We start from the raw sequence: 26,317 nt of genomic DNA, 5'->3' as shown, positions 1-26,317 counted from the left end.
GTCGGTTACAGCTTCCTCCACCACCAAGTCCATGCTTTCAAAAACAAACAATATAACTAATCACATACCGGACTTGGAATGGTAACCGGACGAGAGGCCGTGGTTCGCCATATGGATAAGCCGTCTTATCGGCTTTCTTCTCCCCCGGGATAAATATGTGAATCCTATCCTATCCTAACAGCGGTCCTCAAACTTCCATGACCTGTGATCTCCTTCAAAGAAAAAGGGTTTTCATCAGTTATTTTATTTACCATGTGTAATTACTGTTGTCTTTCTAATAATTGTAGACCTTTCAATGATTCGTATATATATAAGAGAGCAATGTCCAATTTTATGGACACGAGGGTCAATTAACAACGAAAAAAAGTTTAAGTTAAGAAGAAATAACTACATTTTCAACGCCATTTTTACGAACGATCTATTATCACAAGCAAATATGGATTTGATTCATATATCAAAGTGTAATTGTGTTGTCATAATATCATTTTCGCTTGTCCCCGCTTTTAGGTCGAGTTGGTCGTGAGCGAAATAATAGCATACTTGCATACTTGCGACCTTTTAGCAGCAATGAGTCTTGCGCCAAGTTTGTAACGTTTTTTTTAATCGCTATAGTTATGATTTGCTTTATTACCGTTGTCCATTCGTTTTATTTTTTGTATTAGCCAGACATGAACATTAATTAGAAACTGGATTTTTCTTATGTTGTCATTTTTTGGAGTTAAGATGCCGTACATTTGTTTCTGTGACGTGCACTGGTGTTTCCAGAGCCATCGCAATGCAAGGGAAATTCTAGCCAAATTTTAATAGACTTGTACCGAAGGTTTTATGAATGCGTGTCTGTTATGAATAGATCTGAATTAGAAAATCTGAATTAGAAAATCTTACACCTTTTGTCGCTCGCGGGCCAAAATCAAGGGTGGCAATAATGGCGGGCGCACATAATTCTAGAAAGTTTGAAATCAAACGGATGATACTTTTTATAATAAAAATCAAGCAGTGGTACATTTCTCGAATAGACTATAGATTTCTTTCCTCATTACATTGCATCAAAAAATTTCATTTGAAGATTTTTGGCGCCATTGAACCCTTTGCACCTAGCATCAACGTTTCTGCGTTTTGTTGACATTTGTCTAATTATAATGAAATTATAGGCTCATTAATTTTATACTTGTTAGATTATAATATAATTTAGTCTACACGTGTCTCACAATAAATTCTGTTACGTATAGAATATAATCGTCGAAACGGGTGTTTTGTTACTATATTTCAGTGAAACGTCGCGGGCAGGATTCTCGCCCCGCAGGCCTTAGGTTGCCTACCCCTGCCTCAAAGAGTGTGAACACCACACATGCATATTAAACACAAATAAAACATTTGTTTTTCGATGAAACACTTATATCTTTATTGTAGAGCAAACAGTTTATTTTGCATACACGTATGCAGACTTTAGAAGCAAAATGTTGATGTTTCGATAGATTGATTGATTGATTGACGTTGTCATTCTCCGAGAATACTGAATCTCCAAAAAATAATTCAACTACATCCCCTGCAACTAGCGGACAGTTTCATATTGGGCGCCTTTAAAAATAAGGATTTTGAGATATATTTTTGTAATTCGAAACAAATTTCTATATATCATCAATATTTCCCGGATTCTTCTCATGCATAAATATTTCTATTTCTGGAAAAGTTTTATATGCCAATGTGCAACTCGACTTTTGACTCGCGTCAAATATCGTTTGACAACGTCAATCAAACCAAACATGTCATTGTTTAGATAATAGATGCTCAAAAATTGTAAGCAAAACAATGTTTGTGATTACATCCTGTAAGAAGTGGATAATTGAAAACCGAAGATCAGCCATCATCAAAATTTGTTAAAACTCGTGTTCAGGCATAATTGCACTCGGAAATCACCCCATTCATCTTCAAACCAAAGTTAATTTCAACAATTTGAGTAGAATGTTTCAATTAAATACGCGTTCCAGTTGCTCCTTCAACAAGTATAATATCTTAACGTCAAAAAGTATTACTAGGCTTTTGTGAATAGAACAATTCTTTTCATTATACGCATGTATTTTATGGCGCAAGTCATTGAAACTTGCATCGAAACAAGGAGAAGAGATGATGCGGCGTTGGGACGCAAACACTATTTTATTCACAATGTATAATTTCCAGGTGTCTGTCTTAGTGTTTGTGGGCTCTGCCAGGATTCGTATATATATTAGGGAAGACAATGTCTAATTTTATGGACACGGGGGTCAATTAAACAACGACAAAAAAGCCTGAGTTAGGAAAAAATGACTCCATTGTGAACGCTCTTTTTCCGGACGATCTATCATCACAGACAAATATGGGCTTGTTTTATATATCTAAGTGTAATTGTGTTGTTATGATATTATCTCCGCATGTCTGCGCTATTAAGTCGAGTTGGTCGTTATTAACATAAAGTCTTTTGGGAAGATTTGAAAGACTCTCTGGTGAAATGTTATAACCAGGCGTGTATCACTGGTCACATGAGCCAAACTCAATGTGATGGAATAATAATCCTCATATTGAAGAAAGGAAAAGACGCCGATAATTTAAAAAACTATCGACCCATTACGCTATTGAATACGGATTACAAAATTTTAAGTAAAGTTCTCACGACACAAATCTAAACAGTAATGAACAATATAATTCACAAAGATCAAAGAGGTTTTATTCAAAACAGACAAATGGGAGAAAACATACGATTACTTTGCGATATAATAAACCATACAACATACAATAAAATACCTGGTACAATTATTGGATTGGATATTTGATAGTGTCGAATGGTGTTTCCTGTTCCAGTCACTAAAAGCATTCGGGCTTAATCACGGCGATCCAATCTCAAATTAAAATAGCCCTAGCTGCAGATGATACAATAGTCTTCACTGATGAGTCATCTGAAAGCATTGAAACCTTATTTCGAACAGCTGAACTATGTCAGGATGCAAAACAAATGCTGAAAATCACAAGCAATGAATATTGGAACTGAATGTGGCATAATTGAACAAAATATTCATCACAATCTCAACTGGACTTATGAGTTTAAAGTATTGAGAATTACAATTATGGCTGATTTGAAACAACTATATGAACTTAACTTACCGTTTATGTTGCAGCAAGTACAAAACATTATTCAAATTTGGCGTAGGAGAAATTTAACAATTCTAGGAAAAGTATGTGTAATCAAATCATGAATTCTATCGCTATTTACATATCAATTTACATTTTACCTGTTACTATTCCCAAAAAATTTGTTAAATCACTGAATTCTTTAATATTTCGTTTTTTATGGAATTCAAATTGGGAAAGAATCAAACGTAAAACATTGATTGGCCCAAAAATGAAAGGTGGAATTGAAATGGTAGACGTTGAAAGTACCTTTATTTTTAAAAAACTGAAATAGTTGTATCACCTCATAGATGAGTCAAAAGAGATTATTTGGAAAACCATTGAAATTTATTATTTACGTGATATAGAAATACATTGTTTACTGAAAGGAAATTTATGGTATAACTCTCGTTTCATAAAAAATCTTCATTTTATAACAATTAAGGATACACTTTGTACCTGGTACATATATAAGGAATTAACATCTAATGCCAATATCCATCTCTATAATGAACCATTATGGTACAACAAGAAAGTACAATATGCAAGAATGCCATTTTTTATAAAAAACTGAAAAGAACACGGAGTCTGTGAATTACACCATTCGGTGAACAGGAATTCTCTATTCACTTATTTTCAACTGTGATTCGATTATTCACCGTTGCTCATTGGTTTTATTTTTTATATTAACAATACATGTACATTGATTAGAAACTGGATTTTCCTTATGTTGTCGTTTTTTGACGTTAAGATGTCGTACAATTTTTTGGTGAAGAAAGTGCATTGATGTTTCCAGAACCATCGCTATTCAAGCGAAATTCCTGCCAAATTTCGAAAAAATTGAACCTAATGTTTTATCAGGGTGATAATATGTTGTTTTGTTATTATGTTGTACTTGTTATTTTCTTCTGATCTTTTATTTTTCTTTCTAAATACTGGAACAATTGCTTTGAAATTTCCAGTGGTCAAAGATTGTATTGTTCGCTAGAAGGCTATAACTTTTATTCCTTTCCAAAGTTTTTGTGGGATTCATGGAATTTTTTTTCCGTGTACGATGACCTGATCAAAATTAGGAATAGCGCGCCTTTTAAGCGATGTGTTGCTCATCGAGGTACGGTAAGTCGCGAAGAACAAGTCGCAGGCTTTTTCATAAAGAAAGTTTCGTTACAAACTATTACTGTATTATAAACAGAAAACATATTGAAGATTTCAGTTCTAATAGCGTAAGTGTCGAGCATATCAAATATCTGGTAGTGGAATAAATTTCATTAACCAAAAAAATGGAATTGCAAAATTCCGGACAAAAATTTTAAATTTGCATGACATTGCCTAACTTAGGACAAAATTTATGAATTGGCATATCATTGCCTGTCTTCAAACTAGTCAAAGAGTCCACATATTTAGGCTAAAAAGCGCAGTGTATTGGATTGCCTGATTTCGGACGAAATTTTCAAATTGGAACGAACATTTTAAACATACTGGTAAGTTATCGTACATTAGCTGTTTTAAAATACAGCTTCGTTAAGCACATTGCATGGTTTTCTGGGAATTGATGGTGAATTGTTTCGTTTCGGTTCTCGTGTCCATATATTTGTGTATGGCCCTCATGTTTATCAGATAATTGCATCATTTAAAGAATTCCGGTTCCAAGTTCAAGACCCTGAATTTTGCGTTAAATAGAGAGAGGACCAATGTCAGAAGGTATTATGGTAAAAAATATATTTGTGATATCCAGCAATTTTTGAGATTTGAGTGTTGTCAACTTTGTAAAAATTAAATATATTCAAAAGATATTCGCATTATATCGATTTTTTCCAATCCCGAGTGTAAAAATTAGAATTCGCGGTTTATAGAAGACAAAACATCGCACTATGAAAATTGTAGTAACATCCATCGATGTTCCGAATTTTCTGTTGGTCGAATATTGGCAATTTTGTGAAATTTGCATTCATTTATAAAATAATCAATTATTTCGAACCTTACCTAAAAATTTGAGTTTATCGTTGAAGAGAAGACTAATATATCGCAATTGTATAATTTTGATGACATCTCAAATTTTCGAATATTTCGAAGAAAATTTGTAGAATTTTGAACTCTACAAAAAATGTCGTCAAGTCTGTAAAAATTGAATTTATCTGGAAGATGCTTGAATTATTGCAAAACTTTCTGGACAAATATGTGAATTTAAACGAATATTTCAAATTTAAGCCCCGGTTACCGGAAAATACTGAGATTTGCATGATTTGAATTTTACTGGTGTTTTTGTATTTAATATTGTCATTATTAACAGATTGTGAAGTTTACGTGAGGATTCTTAAACTTTCTTTTCCGGAGCATAAATATTACCGTTATGGTATTAATATTTCGTAATTGCGGAATTTGCAATAATATGATTGTTCAGAGACATTATTTTCATTATAATTCCATTTCTCATCCAACATTTGTCATTCAAAATTGTCAAAATTTGAGTTTATCGTTGAAGAGAAGACTAATATATCGCAATTGTATAATTTTGATGACATCTCAAATTTTCGAATATTTCGAAGAAAATTTGTAGAATTTTGAACTCTACAAAAAATGTCGTCAAGTCTGTAAAAATTGAATTTATCTGGAAGATGCTTGAATTATTGCAAAACTTTCTGGACAAATATGTGAATTTAAACGAATATTTCAAATTTAAGCCCCGGTTACCGGAAAATACTGAGATTTGCATGATTTGAATTTTACTGGTGTTTTTGTATTTAATATTGTCATTATTAACAGATTGTGAAGTTTACGTGAGGATTCTTAAACTTTCTTTTCCGGAGCATAAATATTACCGTTATGGTATTAATATTTCGTAATTGCGGAATTTGCAATAATATGATTGTTCAGAGACATTATTTTCAATATAATTCCATTTCTCATCCAACATTTGTCATTCCTGAACGTAACAAGTTGACCTGTATTTCCCATTTTGATGTTTTCTTGTGCATCGCTCAAGGTTTCATCTCGCGTTATCAATTTTTAGAAGTACAATTTTCATGATAAGTTTGAAAAAATCGGTTGTGCTTGAACAAGGATTTGGGAAATGCATTTTCCACACAACAGCTTTTTCTACTATTTGCACCCTGGCGTTACCGGGTCGCAAATAAAGGAGGTTACAAGGAGTATGAAGCATGCATGTCTAAAAATAAAGCGCTTTGTGCTTTGCGAAGTATGTAACTGATGTTATTGCATGATACAATTTTACATGTAAAGGTATAGAAATAGTGTTCAATCCACACGTACTTTCAAATCCCGGTCACTACAGATGCCTCTAACCACATTGTAACACTTCTATTTGCATTTGCTTAGAATTTATTGTCAATATCATCAGATGGTAAATGCAATTGGCATAAATTCATCAGCCTAATCTAAAACTAAAATGAATAATATTTTCATGGTCACTTGTCGTTCGGTTGATGTTGCCGGCGTTTATACACATCTGACATATCTGAAGCATCCGCCATACCTGACAATGCGGTAGGATTTGTACGTGCTAAAAATAGGAATATGTTAAACAGGAAAAAATTTGATTCAATTCAATTACGTATCTATGACTTACCAGAATTGCTTGTAAGCAAAGCAATAAGATGAAGACGTGGGTAACACGCAGCGATAATTATAATGGATCCTGAGTTCTCGAAGTTGCACACAGTATGTGCATTTGAATCCACAAGCGTAATGCTCCTTCAGATCACTTAGATGTTTCTCCCAGTCTCCTTTAATCTTGGTCACTATATCGGCGAGTTCCGTCTCCGTTTTTGCTTGGTAGGCGTCGTACAATGCTTGAGCTTCGTTGCCGAGTGGTTTGCCCATATAAAATTCAAGCAGTTTCAAATACTGTTCCATTCTGAGTTGGGAAATCTAAACATTTTTGCAAGAATTATATAAATATATATACATATTTTTTGAACAAAATTTCACACTGCCAACCTTTTCCAATCTTTCTGTAATGCATTTCAGTCTTCTTTCAAACCGTTCCGATAAGCACTTTTCGTAGTTTTCGATCTTTGTCTTTCTGGTAGATAGGCATGATGCATATTGTGCAACATATTTGGCAATTCGCTCATTGATCCTTTGCTCGTGGCAATCAATCATGTCAGTGTATGCCTTGGAAGCGCGAGAAAGGCGCTCCTCAAGCTTTTTTTCATACTCTGCAATCGCTTCTTTCTTTTGTTCGTCTAATGATTTCTGATATTCTTCTAGGGAAGTCAAGTTATCTGCTGTGATGCAATTGTTTCTGGAAATATAAAGAGCAATTGTGCCAAATGTCATCTTATGATATACTTATTCACTGTGACACTTACTTTACTAAGCAATTTGCTTTATAATACGTTATTAAACATTTGTGTCTCTCATCAACAATCTTTTTGAAAGACTCCAATGCCTTCTGATTAGTTATTTCTGCTTGTGCAAACCATTCAGCATATGTTTTCTTCATAGATTCAATTATTGTCTTAGCTTTGGTATCAAGGTCTTCTTTGAATTTTTGTTCGGTGATATTAACTTCATCTTAAGTGTAATAAAAATATTAAATTCAGTGAAACATAAAGACAATTGTGGAAAATTTTTAGGAATTGCACTAACCGGTTTCACATTTTTTCAGTTGCTTGTATTGGATTGTCCTGTATTGGAATTTGTAGGTCAAGAAACGGAAGCAACTTCTTTGGGTGGTAATTCTGTACGTCCACCATTTCCCGATACTTCGACTATAAAGAAAAAACCAGGAGTAGAATTATATTGATATATACTATGTACCTTCCATTTATTTATAATTACCAATTGGTGTAAAATTGACTTCTGCCAAAACAGAGAGTTCCGCCGTAAGCGCACTGATAAGCGCATGCGTAGCTTTTCACAAGTTCTGCGATAGCTGCAGTTAGCTTCGTAGTGTATTCATCCAACTGTGTTTGATATGATTGAGTTTCTTTAGTTTTGAAAGCCTCCAAAACTGCATTAACCTCTGCTTCGTTCCAATCCTCAGAACCTAGATGTAAAGTTCCATTATGAATAAAAGTATGTGCAAAATTCGAAAGAATAGAAAAAACTTACAATGGGCTCTGTATATGAGTTTTTGGAACACTTCAGATCTCTGTTTCACGATGGCTTCCATGACACATTTATACTTTGTCTCGTACTCTGTCACGCGCTTTTCTAGAGCTTCTTTGTATTCTGCTATTTTAGCTAAACGAGTGGTGAAGCATGTAACAGACCTGAAATAAGGAAGGTTCGAATTTTCGTTCTCTTGTTAACGGACATTTAAACTTACAGTAACCCACCTCTCGACAAGTTTTTCGTGATATTCCAGCACACAAGCGTATCTTTTCTGCATGTCATCGTTATAATTTTTTTTTGCCTCTTCCAACAATGAATCTAGTTTTGTATTAAAATTTTCAATAGCCTTCTTGTTGGTCTCCTTCATTTCTTCTGACTCTTCCTGCAATCCCGTAATTCTAAAAATTCACGATGTTAGTAATTTGAGTAAAAAAAGAATACGTAAGAAAAAATTGTAAGAAGAAATACAAACCTCAAATACTGCTTTGCATATTCCTCGATAGCGTCTTCGTGCTTTTTCTTTGCCTCGGTATTTTGATTTGTTGCAGTTTCATCCCAATCTTCATATTTTTGTTGCATATCAAGATATATTTTATCGGCCACTTCTTTCAATTGTTTTTTAACTTCAGCTTCAAAAACGTCGACCGTCATCTCTATAATACAAAAATTCATGCCCTCAAAATGTGTGTTTCTCAAATTATTCAGGAAAACATATCAAGATACAATTCTGAATTACCTACGAATCCATCCTCTGTGCATTTCTCTCCTGGATAGCTCTTCAGAACATTAGAGTAATATTTCGTTGTGAACCAAGCAGGACAGTAGTAGCTTCGGAAACTGTAACATCCGTAATTGATTCGGTAAAATTGCCCGACATTGTAAGTAACATATCCGCAATGACTTGGTTGGTATAAAGCGGCATTGGCAACCTGTAAACATTATAATTTTGGCAAAATTGATAAAAAGACATGAAGGGCACTATTTATCAAATACTTACGGCCAAACAGCCTAGAAGTAACAATAGAATCTTCATGATCGTCTTTATTCAGGTTGTTGAACAACGACGTGTCAAAGCCCTGTTGTGCGCTTGTATATATAGGATTTCTCCCCTCCCTCCAAATTCAAGTACCAGCTCATTTGGGTTTTAATGTTACATTAGTGATCTCTTGTCTCGACCACAATGATTGAAATTGTCATAAGCGCAACAAATGTTTGCCTCGAATCGCTATGCCGTAGTTATAACAGAAAGTTCAGTTTATTTCATTTAAATCTTCCATCATTGTGCATTTAGTAAAATGGTAATTGTTAATTAATCTTTATATTGTGAAGTACATTATTTTTCAACTAATAGGATACCACCTCGGCATAGCTATTCACTTCATCAGTGCGCATTGTTTATATAAATATAACTTCAGGATTGAAGATAGTTAGTCAACAGCTATTACATCCAATTGAAGAGCATTACTAAAAACATAGCAGTTTTTCAACGACACTTTATTTTTATTATTTACTTATTGGCATACGCATACAATTATTTTAACAATCAAAATGTACGACTTTTGAATCATAGATTGATTGACGTTCTCATGCTTGACAGCGTCAATCAATCAAAAATTTTCCCTGATTATATGAGCATCAACAATGTATCTGAAATAGCCATAATGATTGAACACTGTAATATGAGTTATTCGAACATGAATTTTGCACACGAAGAATATTTCACTCGTTGTCAGTGGTATTGGAGTTGGAACTATTTTTTCACCTTCAAAATGATAAAGCAGAAATTAGTGTAGAATAGTCCAATTAATTTAAAAACGAATTTTATGTTCTGTTCAATTGCTGGCATTTAAACATATATTATATATATCTAACGCCAACCACAACCCCCAAATGAAAAGATAACGATTGAATTAATGTCGAGACAACACCAATAAAGTTGAAATATCCAGTTTCATAACGTTTCGTCACAGGTCTCGGAGTCGAAAATTTTATTTTGGAATTTGGAATTCTCAAAACATTTGAATCCTACTTCAACATGGTAAAGTTGAAAAGTACTAAATATTTTAAGTGAATTTCCATCGCATTCAAGGCAAAAACACAAAATGTCGAGTTAAATACCAATTTTGAAGATTATTATATTTTTGATGAAGAGCTGTCATATCCGTATAAATGATATCACATTTAAAACGTTTGTTTTCGATGAAGCACTTATAACCGTATGTTAGAACAAACAATTTATTTTGCATACACGTATGCAAACTTTGGAAGCAAAACGTTGATATTTCGATAGATTGATTGATTGATTGACGTTGTCATTCTCCGAGAATACTGAATCCGAAAAGAATATTTCAACTGCTTACCTAACATCTAGCGGATAGTTTCATATTAGGCGCCTTCAAAAATATGGACTTTGAGATATTTTTTTTGTAATTCGAACGAAATTTCCATACTTCATCAATATTTTCCGGATTCTGCTCATGCATAAATATTTCTATTTCTGGAGAAGTTCAACATGCTAATGTGTGTCGACTTTTGAATTGCTTCAAATATTGTTTAACAACGTCAATCAAACAAAACATGTCTTTGTTTAGATAATAGATGCTCACAAATTGTAAGCAAAACAATGTTTGTGATTACACCCTTTAAGAAGTGGATAATCGAAAACCGAGAATCAGCCATCATCAAAATTTGTTAGAACTCGTGTTCAGGCATAATTGCACTCGAACATCACTTCATTCATCTTCAAACCGAAGTCAGTTTCAACAATTTGCGAAGAATGTTTAATAAAAAACGCGGTGCAGTTGCTCTATCTACAAGTATAAAATCTCATCGTCGAAATCTATTTGTAGACTTTCTTGAATAAAACAATTCTCGTCATTATGCACACGTATGTCCTGACGCAAGTCATTGAAACTTGCATCCAAGCAAGGAGAAGAGATGATGCGACGTTGGCGCGTCAGCAACTAGAACAGGCGCGGCGGTGTGGCTCAACGGGTGAAGCGTTAGAAATACGCTCGCCACCGCACCTCTAATTACTCTGCGTAGGTTCGCAGGTTCGAATCCCATGCAGGGATGGTTATGTGCGAGCGGATTGCTGGACTCCTCGCCGTCGCTGGGTGGTTCACGTAACGGCTGGTCGGTTACAGCTTCCTCCACCACCAAGTCCATGCTTTCAAAAACAAACAATATAACTAATCACATACCGGACTTGGAATGGTAACCGGACGAGAGGCCGTGGTTCGCCATATGGATAAGCCGTCTTATCGGCTTTCGTCTCCCCCGGGATAAATATGTGAATCCTATCCTATCCTAACAGCGGTCCTCAAACTTCCATGACCTGTGATCTCCTTCAAAGAAAAAGGGTTTTCATCAGTTATTTTATTTACCATGTGTAATTACTGTTGTCTTTCTAATAATTGTAGACCTTTCAATGATTCGTATATATATAAGAGAGCAATGTCCAATTTTATGGACACGAGGGTCAATTAACAACGAAAAAAAGTTTAAGTTAAGAAGAAATAACTACATTTTCAACGCCATTTTTACGAACGATCTATTATCACAAGCAAATATGGATTTGATTCATATATCAAAGTGTAATTGTGTTGTCATAATATCATTTTCGCTTGTCCCCGCTTTTAGGTCGAGTTGGTCGTGAGCGAAATAATAGCATACTTGCATACTTGCGACCTTTTAGCAGCAATGAGTCTTGCGCCAAGTTTGTAACGTTTTTTTTTAATCGCTATAGTTATGATTTGCTTTATTACCGTTGTCCATTCGTTTTATTTTTTGTATTAGCCAGACATGAACATTAATTAGAAACTGGATTTTTCTTATGTTGTCATTTTTTGGAGTTAAGATGCCGTACATTTGTTTCTGTGACGTGCACTGGTGTTTCCAGAGCCATCGCAATGCAAGGGAAATTCTAGTCAAATTTTAATAGACTTGTACCGAAGGTTTTATGAATGCGTGTCTGTTATGAATAGATCTGAATTAGAAAATCTTGTCTTAATTTTTCATATAATTTGTTGACAGACAGTGATCTTACACACCCGATCTCTAAAGCAAGGGTCGGCAACCTTTTGTCGCTCGCGGGCCAAAATCAAGGGTGGCAATAAAGGCGGGCGCACATAATTCTAGAAAGTTTGAAATCAAACGGATGATACTTTTTATAATAAAAATCAAGCAGTGGTACATTTCTCGAATAGACTATAGATTTCTTTCCTCATTACATTGCATCAAAAAATTTCATTTGAAGATTTTTGGCGCCATTGAACCCTTTGCACCTAGCATCAACGTTTCTGACTTTTGTTGACATTTGTCTAATTATAATGAAATTATAGGCTCATTAATTTTCTACTTGTTAGATTATAATATGATTTAGTCTACACGTGTCTCACAATAAATTCTGTTACGTATAGAATATAATCGTCGAAACGGGTGTTTTGTTACTATATTTCAGTGAAACGTCGCCGGCAGGATTCTCGCCCCGCAGGCCTTAGGTTGCCTACCCCTGCCTCAAAGAGTGTGAACACCACACATGCATATTAAACACATATAAAACATTTGTTTTTCGATGAAACACTTATATCTTTATTGTAGAGCAAACAGTTTATTTTGCATACACGTATGCAGACTTTAGAAGCAAAATGTTGATGTTTCGATAGATTGATTGATTGATTGATTGACGTTATCATTCTCCGAGAATACTGAATCTCCAAAAAATAATTCAACTACATCCCCTGCAACTAGCGGACAGTTTCATATTGGGCGCCTTTAAAAATATGGATTTTGAGATATATTTTTGTAATTCGAAACAAATTTCTATATATCATCAATATTTCCCGGATTCTTCTCATGCATAAATATTTCTATTTCTGGAAAAGTTTTATATGCCAATGTGCAACTTGACTTTTGACTCGCGTCAAATATCGTTTGACAACGTCAATCAAACCAAACATGTCATTGTTTAGATAATGGATGCTCAAAAATTGTAAGCAAAACAATGTTTGTGATTACATCCTGTAAGAAGTGGATAATTGAAAATCGAAGATCAGCCATCATCAAAATTTGTTAAAACTCGTGTTCAGGCATAATTGCACTCGGAAATCACCCCATTCATCTTCAAACCAAAGTTAATTTCAACAATTTGCGTAGAATGTTTCAATTAAATATGCGTTCCAGTTGCTCCTTCAACAAGTATAATATCTTAACGTCAAAAAGTATTACTAGACTTTTGTGAATAGAACAATTCTTTTCAATATACGCATGTATTTTATGTCGCAAGTCATTGAAACTTGCATCGAAACAAGGAGAAGAGATGATGCGGCGTTGGGACGCAAACACTATTTTATTCACAGTGTATAATTTCCAGGGGTCTGTCTTAGTGTTTGTGGGCTCTGCCATGATAAAAATCCGCTTCCGCCTTTAAAAATATGGATTTTGAGATATATTTTTGCAATTCGAAACAAATTTCTATATATCATCAATATTTCCCGGATTCTTCTCATGCATAAATATTTCTATTTCTGGAAAAGTTTTATATGCCAATGTGCGACTTGACTTTTGACTCGCGTCAAATATCGTTTGACAACGTCAATCAAACCAAACATGTCATTGTTTAGATAATGGATGCTCAAAAATTGTAAGCAAAACAATGTTTGTGATTACATCCTGTAAGAAGTGGATAATTGAAAACCGAAGATCAGCCATCATCAAAATTTGTTAAAACTCGTGTTCAGGCATAATTGCACTCGGAAATCACCCCATTCATCTTCAAACCAAAGTTAATTTCAACAATTTGCGTAGAATGTTTCAATTAAATACGCGTTCCAGTTGCTCCTTCAACAAGTATAATATCTTAACGTCAAAAAGTATTACTAGACTTTTGTGAATAGAACAATTCTTTTCAATACACGCATGTATTTTATGGCGCAAGTCATTGAAACTTGCATCGAAACAAGGAGAAGAGATGATGCGGCGTTGGGACGCAAACACTATTTTATTCACAATGTATAATTTCCAGGTGTCTGTCTTAGTGTTTGTGGGCTCTGCCAAGATTCGTATATATATTAGGGAAGACAATGTCTAATTTTATGGACACGAGGGTCAAATAAACAACGACAAAAAAGCCTGAGTTAGGAAAAAATGACTACATTGTCAACGCTCTTTTTCCGGACGATTTATCATCACAGACAAATATGGGCTTGTTTCATATATCCAAGTGTAATTGTGTTGTTATGATATTATCTCCGCATGTCTGCGCTATTAAGTCGAGTTGGTCGTTATTAACATAAAGTCTTTTGGGAAGATTTGAAAGACTCTCTGCTGAAATGTTATAACCAGGCGTGTATCACTGGTCACATGAGCCAAACTCAATGTGATGAAATAATAACCCTCATATTGAAGAAAGGAAAAGACGCCGATAATTTAAAAAACTATCTACCCCTTACTCTATTGAATACGGATTACAAAATTTTAAGTAAAGTTCTCACGACACAAATCCAAACAGTAATGAACAATATAATTCACAAAGATCAAAGAGGTTTTATTCAAAACAGACAAATGGGAGAAAACATACGATTACTTTGCGATATAATAAACCATACAACATACAATGAAATACCTGGTACAATTATTGGATTGGATATTTGATAGTGTCGTATGGTGTTTCCTGTTCCAGTCGCTAATAGCATTCGGGCTTAATCAGGGCGACCCAATCTCATCGTATTTATTCCTTGTAGTAATAGAAATTTTCGCAACGATGGTTCGTAATAATAAAGATATCACTGGATATAAAATTGCAGAAAACGAAATTAAAATAGCCCTAGCTGCAGATGATACAATAGTCTTCACTGATGATTCATCTAAAAGCATTGAAACCTTATTTTGAACAGCTGAACTATATCAGGATGCAAAACAAATGCTGAAAATCACAAGCAATGAATATTGGAACTGAATGTGGCATAATTGAACAAAATATTCATCACAATCTCAACTGGACTTATGAGTTTAAATTATTGAGAATTACAATTACGGCTGATTTGAAACAACTATTTGAACTTAACTTACCGTTTATGTTGCAGCAAGTACAAAACATTATTCAAATTTGGCGTAGGAGAAATTTAACAATTCTAGGAAAAGTATGTGTAATCAAATCATGAATTCTATCGCTCTTTACATATCAATTTACATTTTTACCTGTTACTATTCCCAAAAAATTTGTTAAATCACTGAATTCTTTAATATTTCGTTTTTTATGGAATTCAAATTGGGAAAGAATCAAACGTAAAACATTGATTGGCCCAAAAATGAAAGGTGGAATTGAAATGGTAGACGTTGAAAGTGTTGCGCTCGATTCTATGTAGCCTGGTTACTTCTCACGCACATTAAGAGATTGGAGACTTCAAAAACGCGTCCCAATACCCCAGTCCTGACCCCAAACCTATATCGGTTAATTGTTACAACTAGTCCGTGCTTTCAAGCAATTAAAGTCTGTAAACAGCGGTTAAAGTGCCGCCAGATTCTTCTGTGCATTTCAAATGCTGCCCTAATATAATTCAACTTGAAATCGGTGAATATCTTTAATAACAATCAACAGACACTTCAAATCAAATCTCGAACATGAATCAGGAAAATAGAACTTGCTGGGTACCGGAAACGGAACGTTGTTAATGGAACGTAACGTAAATCTTGATACCGGGTATGAGGAACGTAAAGGAACGTTGTTAATGGAACGTAACGTAAATCTTGATACCGGGTATGAGGAACGTAAAGGAACGTTGTTAATGGAACGGTTTTCTGCCAAAATAATAGATAAAACTAAATAGCTTATATGGCACAATTAATCAAATATAACAGCATTACCATTTTTACAAGCAATAACAATTCACATCAATTAGCAGATAACCATATGTCACAATTATGTACGGATTAAATCACATAGGATAAAATAGTATTCACAATACTAAATTACAGAATAAATCATACAAGATAAAACAATATTTACATACCGAATGTTTAGGATCTCCAGGCAACTCAATTCAACAATTTATAATCCAAAGTAAATACAACTTAACTTATGTGACTAAATACAAGAAACAGTATTTATCATTCTATTTGGACTATATTACAACCCTAACCTGTATCCCTACATTACATTACAACTCCAGTATGAACCGTTGATTTTAAACCCAATTAATAACTTCAATTCGAATCGTTTATCCTAACCGCGAATAGTAAACCCAATATTAAACACGATAAACAACTCCTAGCGCAATAGATTACACTGTATACAAGGACAGAAGGTGCCAACTCATCGAAGCAGCGTGGCGATAATTTAGAATTCCCGGGATTAATCGAGAAACAGGACTCTGTCGCAATAATGCTGCGTCGATACGTTTGCAACGTCTGCGTAACAACGTAAAACGTCATCAAATTAGAAACACGTTATGATTCTCGCTAACATTCCCCGCCCCAGATGTAGGAACGAAGAGAATACATCTTACAATTCAAAAAGAAAAAGTGAGAATCATCACAAATAAGTAATACAACTAACAATGAATTACTCATCAGCTCTCTGAATCATACAAAGTTTTGCTATTGGTCTTCTTAAAAACCCATGAGAAGTTTTGACAGTCACTTGTCTGACAGCTCCAAATTTGTCTGGTATAACTTCCATAATTCTGCCAGTCAACCACTTCCCTCTTGGTATTGTGTTGTCAACCAGTTACACAAGATCATCGACTTTGAAATTGTCTTCCTTCTTCAACCATTTATGTCGAGCTTGTAGATTGACGAGTACTTCTCTGGACCATCTTATCCAGAATTGGTCAGCCAAATATTGTATTTGACGCCATCTTCTTCTCACATAACAATCTTTCTTGTCAAATATTCCTGGTGGTAAATTTGCTTTATGCTTCAGCAACAATAAATGATTTGGTGAAAGTGGTTCTTCATCCAAAGGATCCATACTAATAGGTGTAAGTGGTCTTGAATTCAATTGACTTTCAACTTCACAAAATATAGTAGACAACGCTTCATCAGTAACCAATTGATCATGCAATAAAGCAGTCAGTATCTTTCTTGCTGATCTGATGAGTCTTTCATAGAAACCTCCAAAGTGTGAAGCTGTGGGAGGATTGAACTTGAATATGATATCACTTTGTCTGCAAAATTCTCCCATTTTACTGGAATTCCAAATTTGAATTTCTTCTTTCAATACTTTATTTCCAGCTGTAAAATTGCTCCCATTATCACAAATAATGGTTGAAATCTTGCCTCTTCTGGCTATGAATCTTCTTAACCCATTAATAAATGAATTGACATCCATACTATGCACAATTTCCAAATGCACTGCTCTAGTTGTTGCACAGGTTATTATCAAGCCCCATCTCTTTACAGAACTTCTTCCTTGCTTCACCAACAACGGTCCGAAGTTGTCAACTCCAACACATGTGAATGGTGGTTGATCTGGTGTCACACGCTCTTTAGGTAGGTCAGCCATAAATTGCTTACCCATCGAAGCATTTCTCTTTTTGCAGAATATGCAATTACGAATATTTCGCTTTACAACAACAGCTCCATTGATAATCCAGAACTTCTGTCTCAGCAAATTCCATGTATGACTTGCTCCACAATGATGTGAACTTTTATGGTATTCTCTGACAATCAACTGTGTGATATGATGGTTACTTGGCAGTATTATTGGATGTTTCAAATCAAATTCTATGGGTGCGTTCTGCAATCTTCCACCCACTCTCAATATTCCTTCAATTAAAACAGGATTCAACTTTTGCATTGAAGGTGCAATTTTCAAATTTCTAAGCACACTTTTCCCTTGTACATCAGAATTTTGTAACTTTGCAATAACTTTATTCAACTCACTATTTTGTAAATACTTTATCAGCTCATTTTCGGATCTTCTCAACTCTTCTGTTTGCAATTTACCTTTTTGAACTGTTGGTTTAGCTTGTAAATAAATTTTGAATCTGATAATCCATGCGGTAGCTTTCTTCAACTTATACCATGAAGAATAATAGTTGATAAACTTGTCCAAAGGTTTATTCTCTGTCACTAGATTCACTAGAACGTTAATTGGCTTCTTCAGAATAAATTCCAATGGTAAATCTGGTAATTTAACTGGCATTTGTGGCCAGTTCTCTTCATTCTGGTAGAGAAATTCTGGTCCTTGTAATCATGATTTCTTTGCAATCAATTTCTTTGCTGTCATTCCACGGGATGCATAATCCGCTGGGTTCAATTCACTTGGAACATAATGCCATTGATGTGGCTCTGAACCTTCTTCAATTTTTGCTAATCGGTTAGCTATGAAAGTAGGAAATCTTTTCGACGAATTGTAATTTGATTGGATAGTAGCTGTACTATCACTCCAGAATATAGACTTAACATTCTTCTCAAATTTTAATTGACGTCTTAAAAACATATCCACTCGCACACAAAGCGCAGCAGCTGTAATTTCCAGCCGTGGAAGTGAACATATTGTCTTGATAGGACACAATCTTGATTTTCCAAGTAAAAATGAACAGTGTATTTGACCGTTTTCATCGGATAACCTCAAATATGAAACTGTTCCATAGGCAACTTGTGATGCATCGCCAAAATGATGTAATTCTTGTGAAACAATAACCCCAAATGAATTCGGTTTAATGTATCTTGGTAATTTGACTTCTGATAATTCCGGAATTGCTTTAGTCCAGCTTTCCCATGCTATTTGTTCATTTGCTCCAATAGTTTCATCCCATCCCAATTGTTGACGACATAACTCTTGGAATATAGGACTTGCTTGCAATATCACAGGTGATACAATACCCATGGGATCAAATACGGAACTAAGAATTGCTAGAACTCCTCTTTTCGTAGCAGGTTTTGTCTTCAGCTTTGTATTAAATCCAAAGCAATCTTCTATCACGAACCACACAACTCCCAAAACTCGTTCAAAACGATTTGGGTCTAAATTTACGTTTGTTTGAATTTGTGCTCTATCCTTTTCTGGAACACAAGAAATAATTTCTTCTGAATTACTCCTCCATTTGTTTAAATGAAAACCTCCACATTCAGTAAGTAAGTAAGATATACTATCTGCTCCAAGTAGGGAGTTATCTATATATGAATTATCTTTGATATTGTCACTTATATCTGATGGAAAGTCTTTTCCAAAATCCTCTGCAGTTCTCCTTAAACAGTACTTTGCACAAAATGGACTTGATGTATTTCCAAAACAATGCACTAACATCTGATGATCGACAGGAGTTTTTGTCAAATCTCCATCAGGCCAAAATAGGAATCTCAATGCATCAACATCCCTAGGAGTTACACGAGCTTGTAAGAACATAGCTTCTATATCTGCAGTTATACCATATTTGTACATTCTGAAACGTAGCAAAACAGATAACAATCCATTTGCCATATCTGGACCTTGCAGTAATTGATCATTCAGTGATGTGTTCAAATATCTTGCACCTGCATCAAATACCAGGCGTACTTTACCAGGTTTCTGTTCTGATGTAACGGGTTGATGAGGAAGATACCACGCTTTACGAATGGGTGCTTCAAATTCAGCAGCAGGAATTTTCCTTGCCCGTCTTTTCTTTATAAATTCAGCCATGGTACTGCAATATTTGTCCCTTAAAACATCATTCTTCAACAAGCGTTTTCCCAAATTGTTGGTTCTTCTCATAACTGCATCACGATTATTAGGAAATTCAGGACATCCTGGTTTCCATGGTAACGGAGATTGGTAATGTCCATCCACCATCTTTATATTATCTTCCATCAGTTGTAATGCATACTTATCTTCTCTTGACAATGTTGGTGTGGGAGTCAATGATATATCTTTGAAATCTGTTTCCCACATCTCTCTAATTTGTCGTTGAAGATCTTCACTTTTCACTTCAGCAAGATTTACTTGTACATGAAAACTTTCATTCCGAGAAGCTTTATTAAAGGCAGGCCCAACCAGTGACCAACCAAGAATACTTCTTTTTGCAACTGGTTCAGTTGTAGTACCACGCCTTTCATCTTTTACCCAGAATACTTCAGGTACATTCACGCCAATCATGAGCATCACTCTTTCATCTGGTAATTTTGGAAATTCAATACCCTCGAGATATTCATGTCTTTGTAATTCAATCCTTTTAGGTAATTTATTCGGTACTGTCGGAATTTCATCCACAGTGAGCACACGATGTAATGTCACACAACCTTCCCCTTTCAGTGGTTTAACAGTTAAGTCAAGAGCGAATCCATCTTGTTTCTGTGGATTCGGTGTGTTTACAGTAGTAATGCAATAACTCATTGGTTCACCATCCATCTCTAAAAGTTCCATCAATCTTTTATCACATAGACAAGAGGTGCTTCCCTCGTCTAGGAAACAGTATCTGCAAGTATCGCTTAGTATCTGCAACATTTCGATGAAGCATTCTATGATGTCTGCCACCACCTCCTCTCTCAGTACATGCAGGATTCTTACGACATTGCCGTGCCATATGACCAATGTATAAACAGTTTCTGCAAATATGAAATTCACGAATTGTAGCCTCGCGTTCACTTGCAGATTTTCTTTCAAACTCTGGACAATGAATAAGAAAATGATCTTTTGAACAGATAACACATCTGTATCTATTTCTCACAAGTGTACCTTTTCTCTCGGTAGATTGTTCAGGTTTGCCATCACCACTTGTTGAAGTGGAATTTGCATAAATTCTCTTCTTTTGAGGGTGTTTAGCCTTTTCCCTCTCTTTATGAGCTCTCATAGCTTTGCCCATCGATGATTGTGCCGTAATTGCTGCTTTCTTGACAAACTTTAAAAGATGTTCAAATTTTAGTTCAATGTTTCTATTCTCATAATCTGCTGCCTCCTCTTCCCATTTATTATGGTACTTCAAGGGTAATCTACATGAAAGTTGAGCAATATTGTCAAAATTATTTAGATCTGAATATTGCTTCCAATGCGACAGCGTTAGGTAACATTCTTCCATTTTATGAGAAAGATCCAGAAGACTATCTCGATCATCTGGTTTCAACATTGGACCATGTATTAACTCTTTCATATAAGTTCTGGCAATCAACAATGGTCTTCCGTAAGCTTCTCTTAGAAGTCTCTTTGCTAAAGTCAATCCTTCTGTAGGAGGATATACAGAACATTGACGAATCAATTCTCTTGCTTTACCTTTGCAAAACTGTTGCAAGTAAGTCAATCTCAGATTGTCATCTGAAATCTTGTTCTCAATATTTATCTTGAAACTATTCATGAACCTTGTATATTCTTCATGTGAACCATGAAACGAAAGTAATTCGGGTTTAGGTAAATCTACCATGTCACGCATTGTAGATGTCATAGTAGCAAGAATTGAGCCAACATCTTGTGATGGCATATTAGTTCTTCTACAGGACTCACCAAATTAGCCTGTCTCATTCCACCTTGTCTAGTTCGAAATTCTTGATTAACGGGATGCATCACTTCCGCAACCACTTCCTGGACCGGATCCAGGGATAATCTAACTTGTGGCTCTCTAGGAGGCACAATACAATTGGTTTGACCCACTTGAGGTGTGTTTACTTCAGCCTGTGCTGCTTCACATTCTACCAATTGTGCTATCGGTGGTCCATTTCTTGAAACTGGACCCTTTCATTGCGATTAAAGCTTCTTTCCCACACTTCAGCCTCTACACATGCGGCTTGATATTCGTGTATAGCTTGTAATCGCCTTATTTCTCTTTCTGATGCTGATTTTATTTCTTGAGTATTTCGTTCCGCCTGTTCCAACTCTGACAGTTGCTTCATTTTCAATTTTGCAAGTTCTCTGACAGCTATTGCCTCAGTTCTCTTGTAACTGGAACTTGTACTTTTGTAACTCGATGCTGTCCTTGCAGATCGAGGTCTTGACATATTAGATGATTTTCTACTAGCTATAGATTGTGGTTTTGATGGAGGATTCTCAACGATTTGTGTGCTTTCTTGTCTGGAAAGCCACTCTTCAACATGTGCTTTGAACTCTTCATATCCATAACTTTCTCTCTGGAAAGATTCTTTAGCTACTCTTTGAGCCTCTTCATCTACTGGCAGTTCTGCAACATGTATTTCATAAGCTTTAGAATACTCCACAAACATTGCATCTATTTCTTTTACTTGGGAGTGTAGAATCTCCTTATTTCTTGGATTCAACATCAATTCTTCTGCTGATCTATACTGACCATTCAGATCAGCCAATAAACGTTCCAGTTCTTCTTGTGAAACTGGTTTTGCAGCCATTTCGACTTTTAAGTGACTTTCTTCACTCAATCTAGGATCAATTGAAAAGTTTGATATCTTTCAATTGCTGCTTACAATACTCTGGTTTGATTTCGAAATAGAAAACTTCAGTTTTCCTGCATTCGAAAACTTTAATGTTGCGCTCGATTCTATGTAGCCTGGTTACTTCTCACGCACATTAAGAGATTGGAGACTTCAAAAACGCGTCCCAATACCCCAGTCCTGACCCCAAACCTATATCGGTTAATTGTTACAACTAGTCCGTGCTTTCAAGCAATTAAAGTCTGTAAACAGCGGTTAAAGTGCCGCCAGATTCTTCTGTGCATTTCAAATGCTGCCCCAATATAATTCAACTTGAAATCGGTGAATATCTTTAATAACAATCAACAGACACTTCAAATCAAATCTCGAACATGAATCAGGAAAATAGAACTTGCTGGGTACCGGAAACGGAACGTTGTTAATGGAACGTAACGTAAATCTTGATACCGGGTATGAGGAACGTAAAGGAACGTTGTTAATGGAACGTAACGTAAATCTTGATACCGGGTATGAGGAACGTAAAGGAACGTTGTTAATGGAACGGTTTTCTGCCAAAATAATAGATAAAACTAAATAGCTTATATGGCACAATTAATCAAATATAACAGCATTACCATTTTTACAAGCAATAACAATTCACACCAATTAGCAGATAACCATATGTCACACTTATGTACGGATTAAATCACATAGGATAAAATAGTATTCACAATACTAAATTACAGAATAAATCATACAAGATAAAACAATATTTACATACCGAATGTTTAGGATCTCCAGGCAACTCAATTCAACAATTTATAATCCAAAGTAAATACAACTTAACTTATGTGACTAAATACAAGAAACAGTATTTATCATTCTATTTGGACTATATTACAACCCTAAACTGTATCCCTACATTACATTACAACTCCAGTATGAACCGTTGATTTTAAACCCAATTATTAACTTCAATTCGAATCGTTTATCCTAACCGCGAATAGTAAACCCAATATTAAACACGATAAACAACTCCTAGCGCAATAGATTACACTGTATACAAGGACAGAAGGTGCCAACTCATCGAAGCAGCGTGGCGATAATTTAGAATTCCCGGGATTAATCGAGAAACAGGACTCTGTCGCAATAATGCTGCGTCGATACGTTTGCAACGTCTGCGTAACAACGTAAAACGTCATCAAATTAGAAACACGTTATGATTCTCGCTAACAGAAAGTACCTTTATTTTTTTAAAACTGAAATGGTTGTATCACCTCATAGATGAGTCAAAAGAGAGTATTTGGAAAACCATTGAACTTTATTATTTACGTGATATAGAAATACATTGTTTACTGAAAGGAAATTTATGGTATAACTCTCGTTTCATAAAAAATCTTCATTTTATAACAATTAAGGATACACTTTGTACCTGGTACATATATAAGGAATTAACATCTAATGCCAATATCCATCTCTATAATGAACCATTATGGTACAACAAGAAAGTACAATATGCAAGAATGCCATTTTTTATAAAAAACTGAAAAGAACACGGAGTCTGTGAATTACGCCATTTGGTGAACAGAAATTCTCTATTCACTTATTTTCAACTGTGATTCGATTATTCACCGTTGCTCATTGGTTTTATTTTATATATTAACAATACATGTACATTGATTAGAAACTGGATTTCCTTATGTTGTCGTTTTTTGACGTTAAGATGTCGTACAATTTTTTGGTGAAGAAAGTGCATTGATGTTTCCAGAACCATCGCTATTCAAGCGAAATTCCTGCCGAATTTCGAAAAAATTGAACCTAATGTTTTATCAGGGTGATAATATGTTGTTTTGTTATTATGTTGTACTTGTTATTTTCTTCTAATCTTTTATTTTTTTTTCTAAATACTGGAACAATTGCTTTGAAATTTCCAGTTGTCAAAGATTGTATTGTTCGCTAGAAGGCTATAACTTTTATTCCTTTCCAAAGTTTTTGTGGGATTCATGGAATTTTTTTTCCGTGTACGATGACCTGATCAAAATTAGCAATAGCGCGCCTTTTAAGCGATGTGTTGCTCATCGAGGTACGGTAAGTCGCGAAGAACAAGTCGCAGGCTTTTTCATAAGGAAAGTTTCGTTACAAACTATTACTGTATTATAAACAGAAAACATATTGAAGATTTCAGTTCTAATAGCGTAAGTGTCGAGCATATCAAATGTCTGGTAGTGGAATAAATTTCATTAACCAAAAAAATGGAATTGCAAAACTCCGGACAAAAATTTTAAATTAGCATGACATTGCCTAACTTAGGACAAAATTTATGAATTGGCATATCATTGCCTGTCTTCAAACTAGTCAAAGAGTCTACATATTTAGGCTAAAAAGCGCAGTGTATTGGATTGCCTGATTTCGGACAAAATTTTCAAATTGGAACGAACATTTTAAACATACTGGTAAGTTATCGTACATTAGCTGTTTTAAAATACAGCTTCGTTAAGCACATTGCATGGTTTTCTGGGAATTGATGGTGAATTGTTTCGTTTCGGTTCTCGTGTCCATATATTTGTGTAAGGCCCTCATGTTTATCAGATAATTGCATCATTTAAAGAATTCCGGTTCCAAGTTCAAGACCCTGAATTTTGCGTTAAATAGAGAGAGGACCAATGTCAGAAGGTATTATGGTAAAAAATATATTTGTGATATCCAGCAATTTTTGAGATTTGAGTGTTGTCAACTTTGTAAAAATTAAATATATTCAAAAGATATTCGCATTATATCGATTTTTTCCTATTCCGAGTGTAAAAATTAGAATTCGCGGTTTATAGAAGACAAAACATCGCACTATGAAAATTGTAGTAACATCCATCGATGTTCCGAATTTTCTGTTGGTCGAATATTGGCAATTTTGTGAAATTTGCATTCATTTATAAAATAATCAATTATTTCGAACCTTACCTAAACATTTGAGTTTATCGTTGAAGAGAAGACTAATATATCGCAATTGTATAATTTTGATGACATCTCAAATTTTCGAATATTTCGAAGAAAATTTGTAGAATTTTGAACTCTACAAAAAATGTCGTCAAGTCTGTAAAAATTGAATTTATCTGGAAGATGCTTGAATTATTGCAAAACTTTCTGGACAAATATGTGAATTTAAACGAATATTTCAAATTTAAGCCCCGGTTACCGGAAAATACTGAGATTTGCATGATTTGAATTTTACTGGTGTTTTTGTATTTAATATTGTCATTATTAACAGATTGTGAAGTTTACGTGAGGATTCTTAAACTTTCTTTTCCGGAGCAAAAATATTATCGTTATGGTATTAATATTTCGTAATTGCGGAATTTGCAATAATATGATTGTTCAGAGACATTATTTTCATTATAATTCCATTTCTCATCCAACATTTGTCATTCCTGAACGTAACAAGTTGACCTGTATTTCCCATTTTGATGTTTTCTTGTGCATCGCTCAAGGTTTCATCTCGCGTTATCAATTTTTAGAAGTACAATTTTCATGATAAGTTTGAAAAAATCGGTTGTGCTTGAACAAGGATTTGGGAAATGCATTTTCCACACAACAGCTTTTTCTACTATTTGCACCCTGGCGTTACCGGGTCGCAAATAAAGGGGGTTACACGGAGTATGAAGCATGCATGTCGAATAATAAAGCGCTTTGTGCTTTGCGAAGTATGTAACTGAAGTTATTACATAATACAATTTTACATGTAAAGGTATAGAAATAGTGTTCAATCCACACGTACTTTCAAATCCCGGTCACTACAGATGCCTCTAACCAC

The 26,317-nt window shown here is 34.8% G+C and overlaps 2 protein-coding genes and 1 long non-coding RNA gene across 3 annotated transcripts; all 3 read right to left on the bottom strand.

Annotated features, from left to right (window-relative positions):
- Nucleotides 1–6,457: 6,457 nt before the first annotated feature.
- LOC144430505 (uncharacterized) lies at nucleotides 6,458–9,287 on the bottom strand. Its single transcript, XM_078118496.1, has 11 exons — nucleotides 9,218–9,287; nucleotides 8,957–9,149; nucleotides 8,693–8,873; nucleotides 8,445–8,618; nucleotides 8,218–8,378; nucleotides 7,945–8,152; nucleotides 7,753–7,874; nucleotides 7,473–7,677; nucleotides 7,099–7,405; nucleotides 6,728–7,029; nucleotides 6,458–6,661 (listed from the first exon to the last, which is right to left on the bottom strand). Exons 1-11 carry the CDS (start codon nucleotides 9,251–9,253, stop codon nucleotides 6,598–6,600), a joined length of 1,953 nt encoding a protein of 650 aa, XP_077974622.1. The 5' UTR covers nucleotides 9,254–9,287; the 3' UTR covers nucleotides 6,458–6,597.
- A 5,459-nt stretch (nucleotides 9,288–14,746) lies between these two features.
- On the bottom strand, nucleotides 14,747–16,919 carry LOC144430732 (uncharacterized). The gene is made up of 2 exons (XR_013479690.1): nucleotides 16,233–16,919; nucleotides 14,747–16,020 (listed from the first exon to the last, which is right to left on the bottom strand). It is a non-coding gene; the product is annotated as an uncharacterized LOC144430732 (long non-coding RNA).
- A 4,915-nt stretch (nucleotides 16,920–21,834) lies between these two features.
- Nucleotides 21,835–23,445, bottom strand: LOC120338118 (uncharacterized). Its single transcript, XM_078118325.1, has 2 exons — nucleotides 23,294–23,445; nucleotides 21,835–23,081 (listed from the first exon to the last, which is right to left on the bottom strand). The coding sequence occupies exon 2, from the start codon at nucleotides 22,489–22,491 to the stop codon at nucleotides 21,835–21,837; it is 657 nt and encodes a 218-aa protein (XP_077974451.1). The 5' UTR covers nucleotides 22,492–23,081; nucleotides 23,294–23,445.
- Nucleotides 23,446–26,317: the final 2,872 nt, after the last annotated feature.

This window comes from Styela clava, chromosome 12, assembly GCF_964204865.1.
Source record: "Styela clava chromosome 12, kaStyClav1.hap1.2, whole genome shotgun sequence".
NCBI classification, from domain to species: domain Eukaryota; kingdom Metazoa; phylum Chordata; class Ascidiacea; order Stolidobranchia; family Styelidae; genus Styela; species Styela clava.
This window is presented reverse-complemented; position numbering and strand designations above follow the sequence as displayed.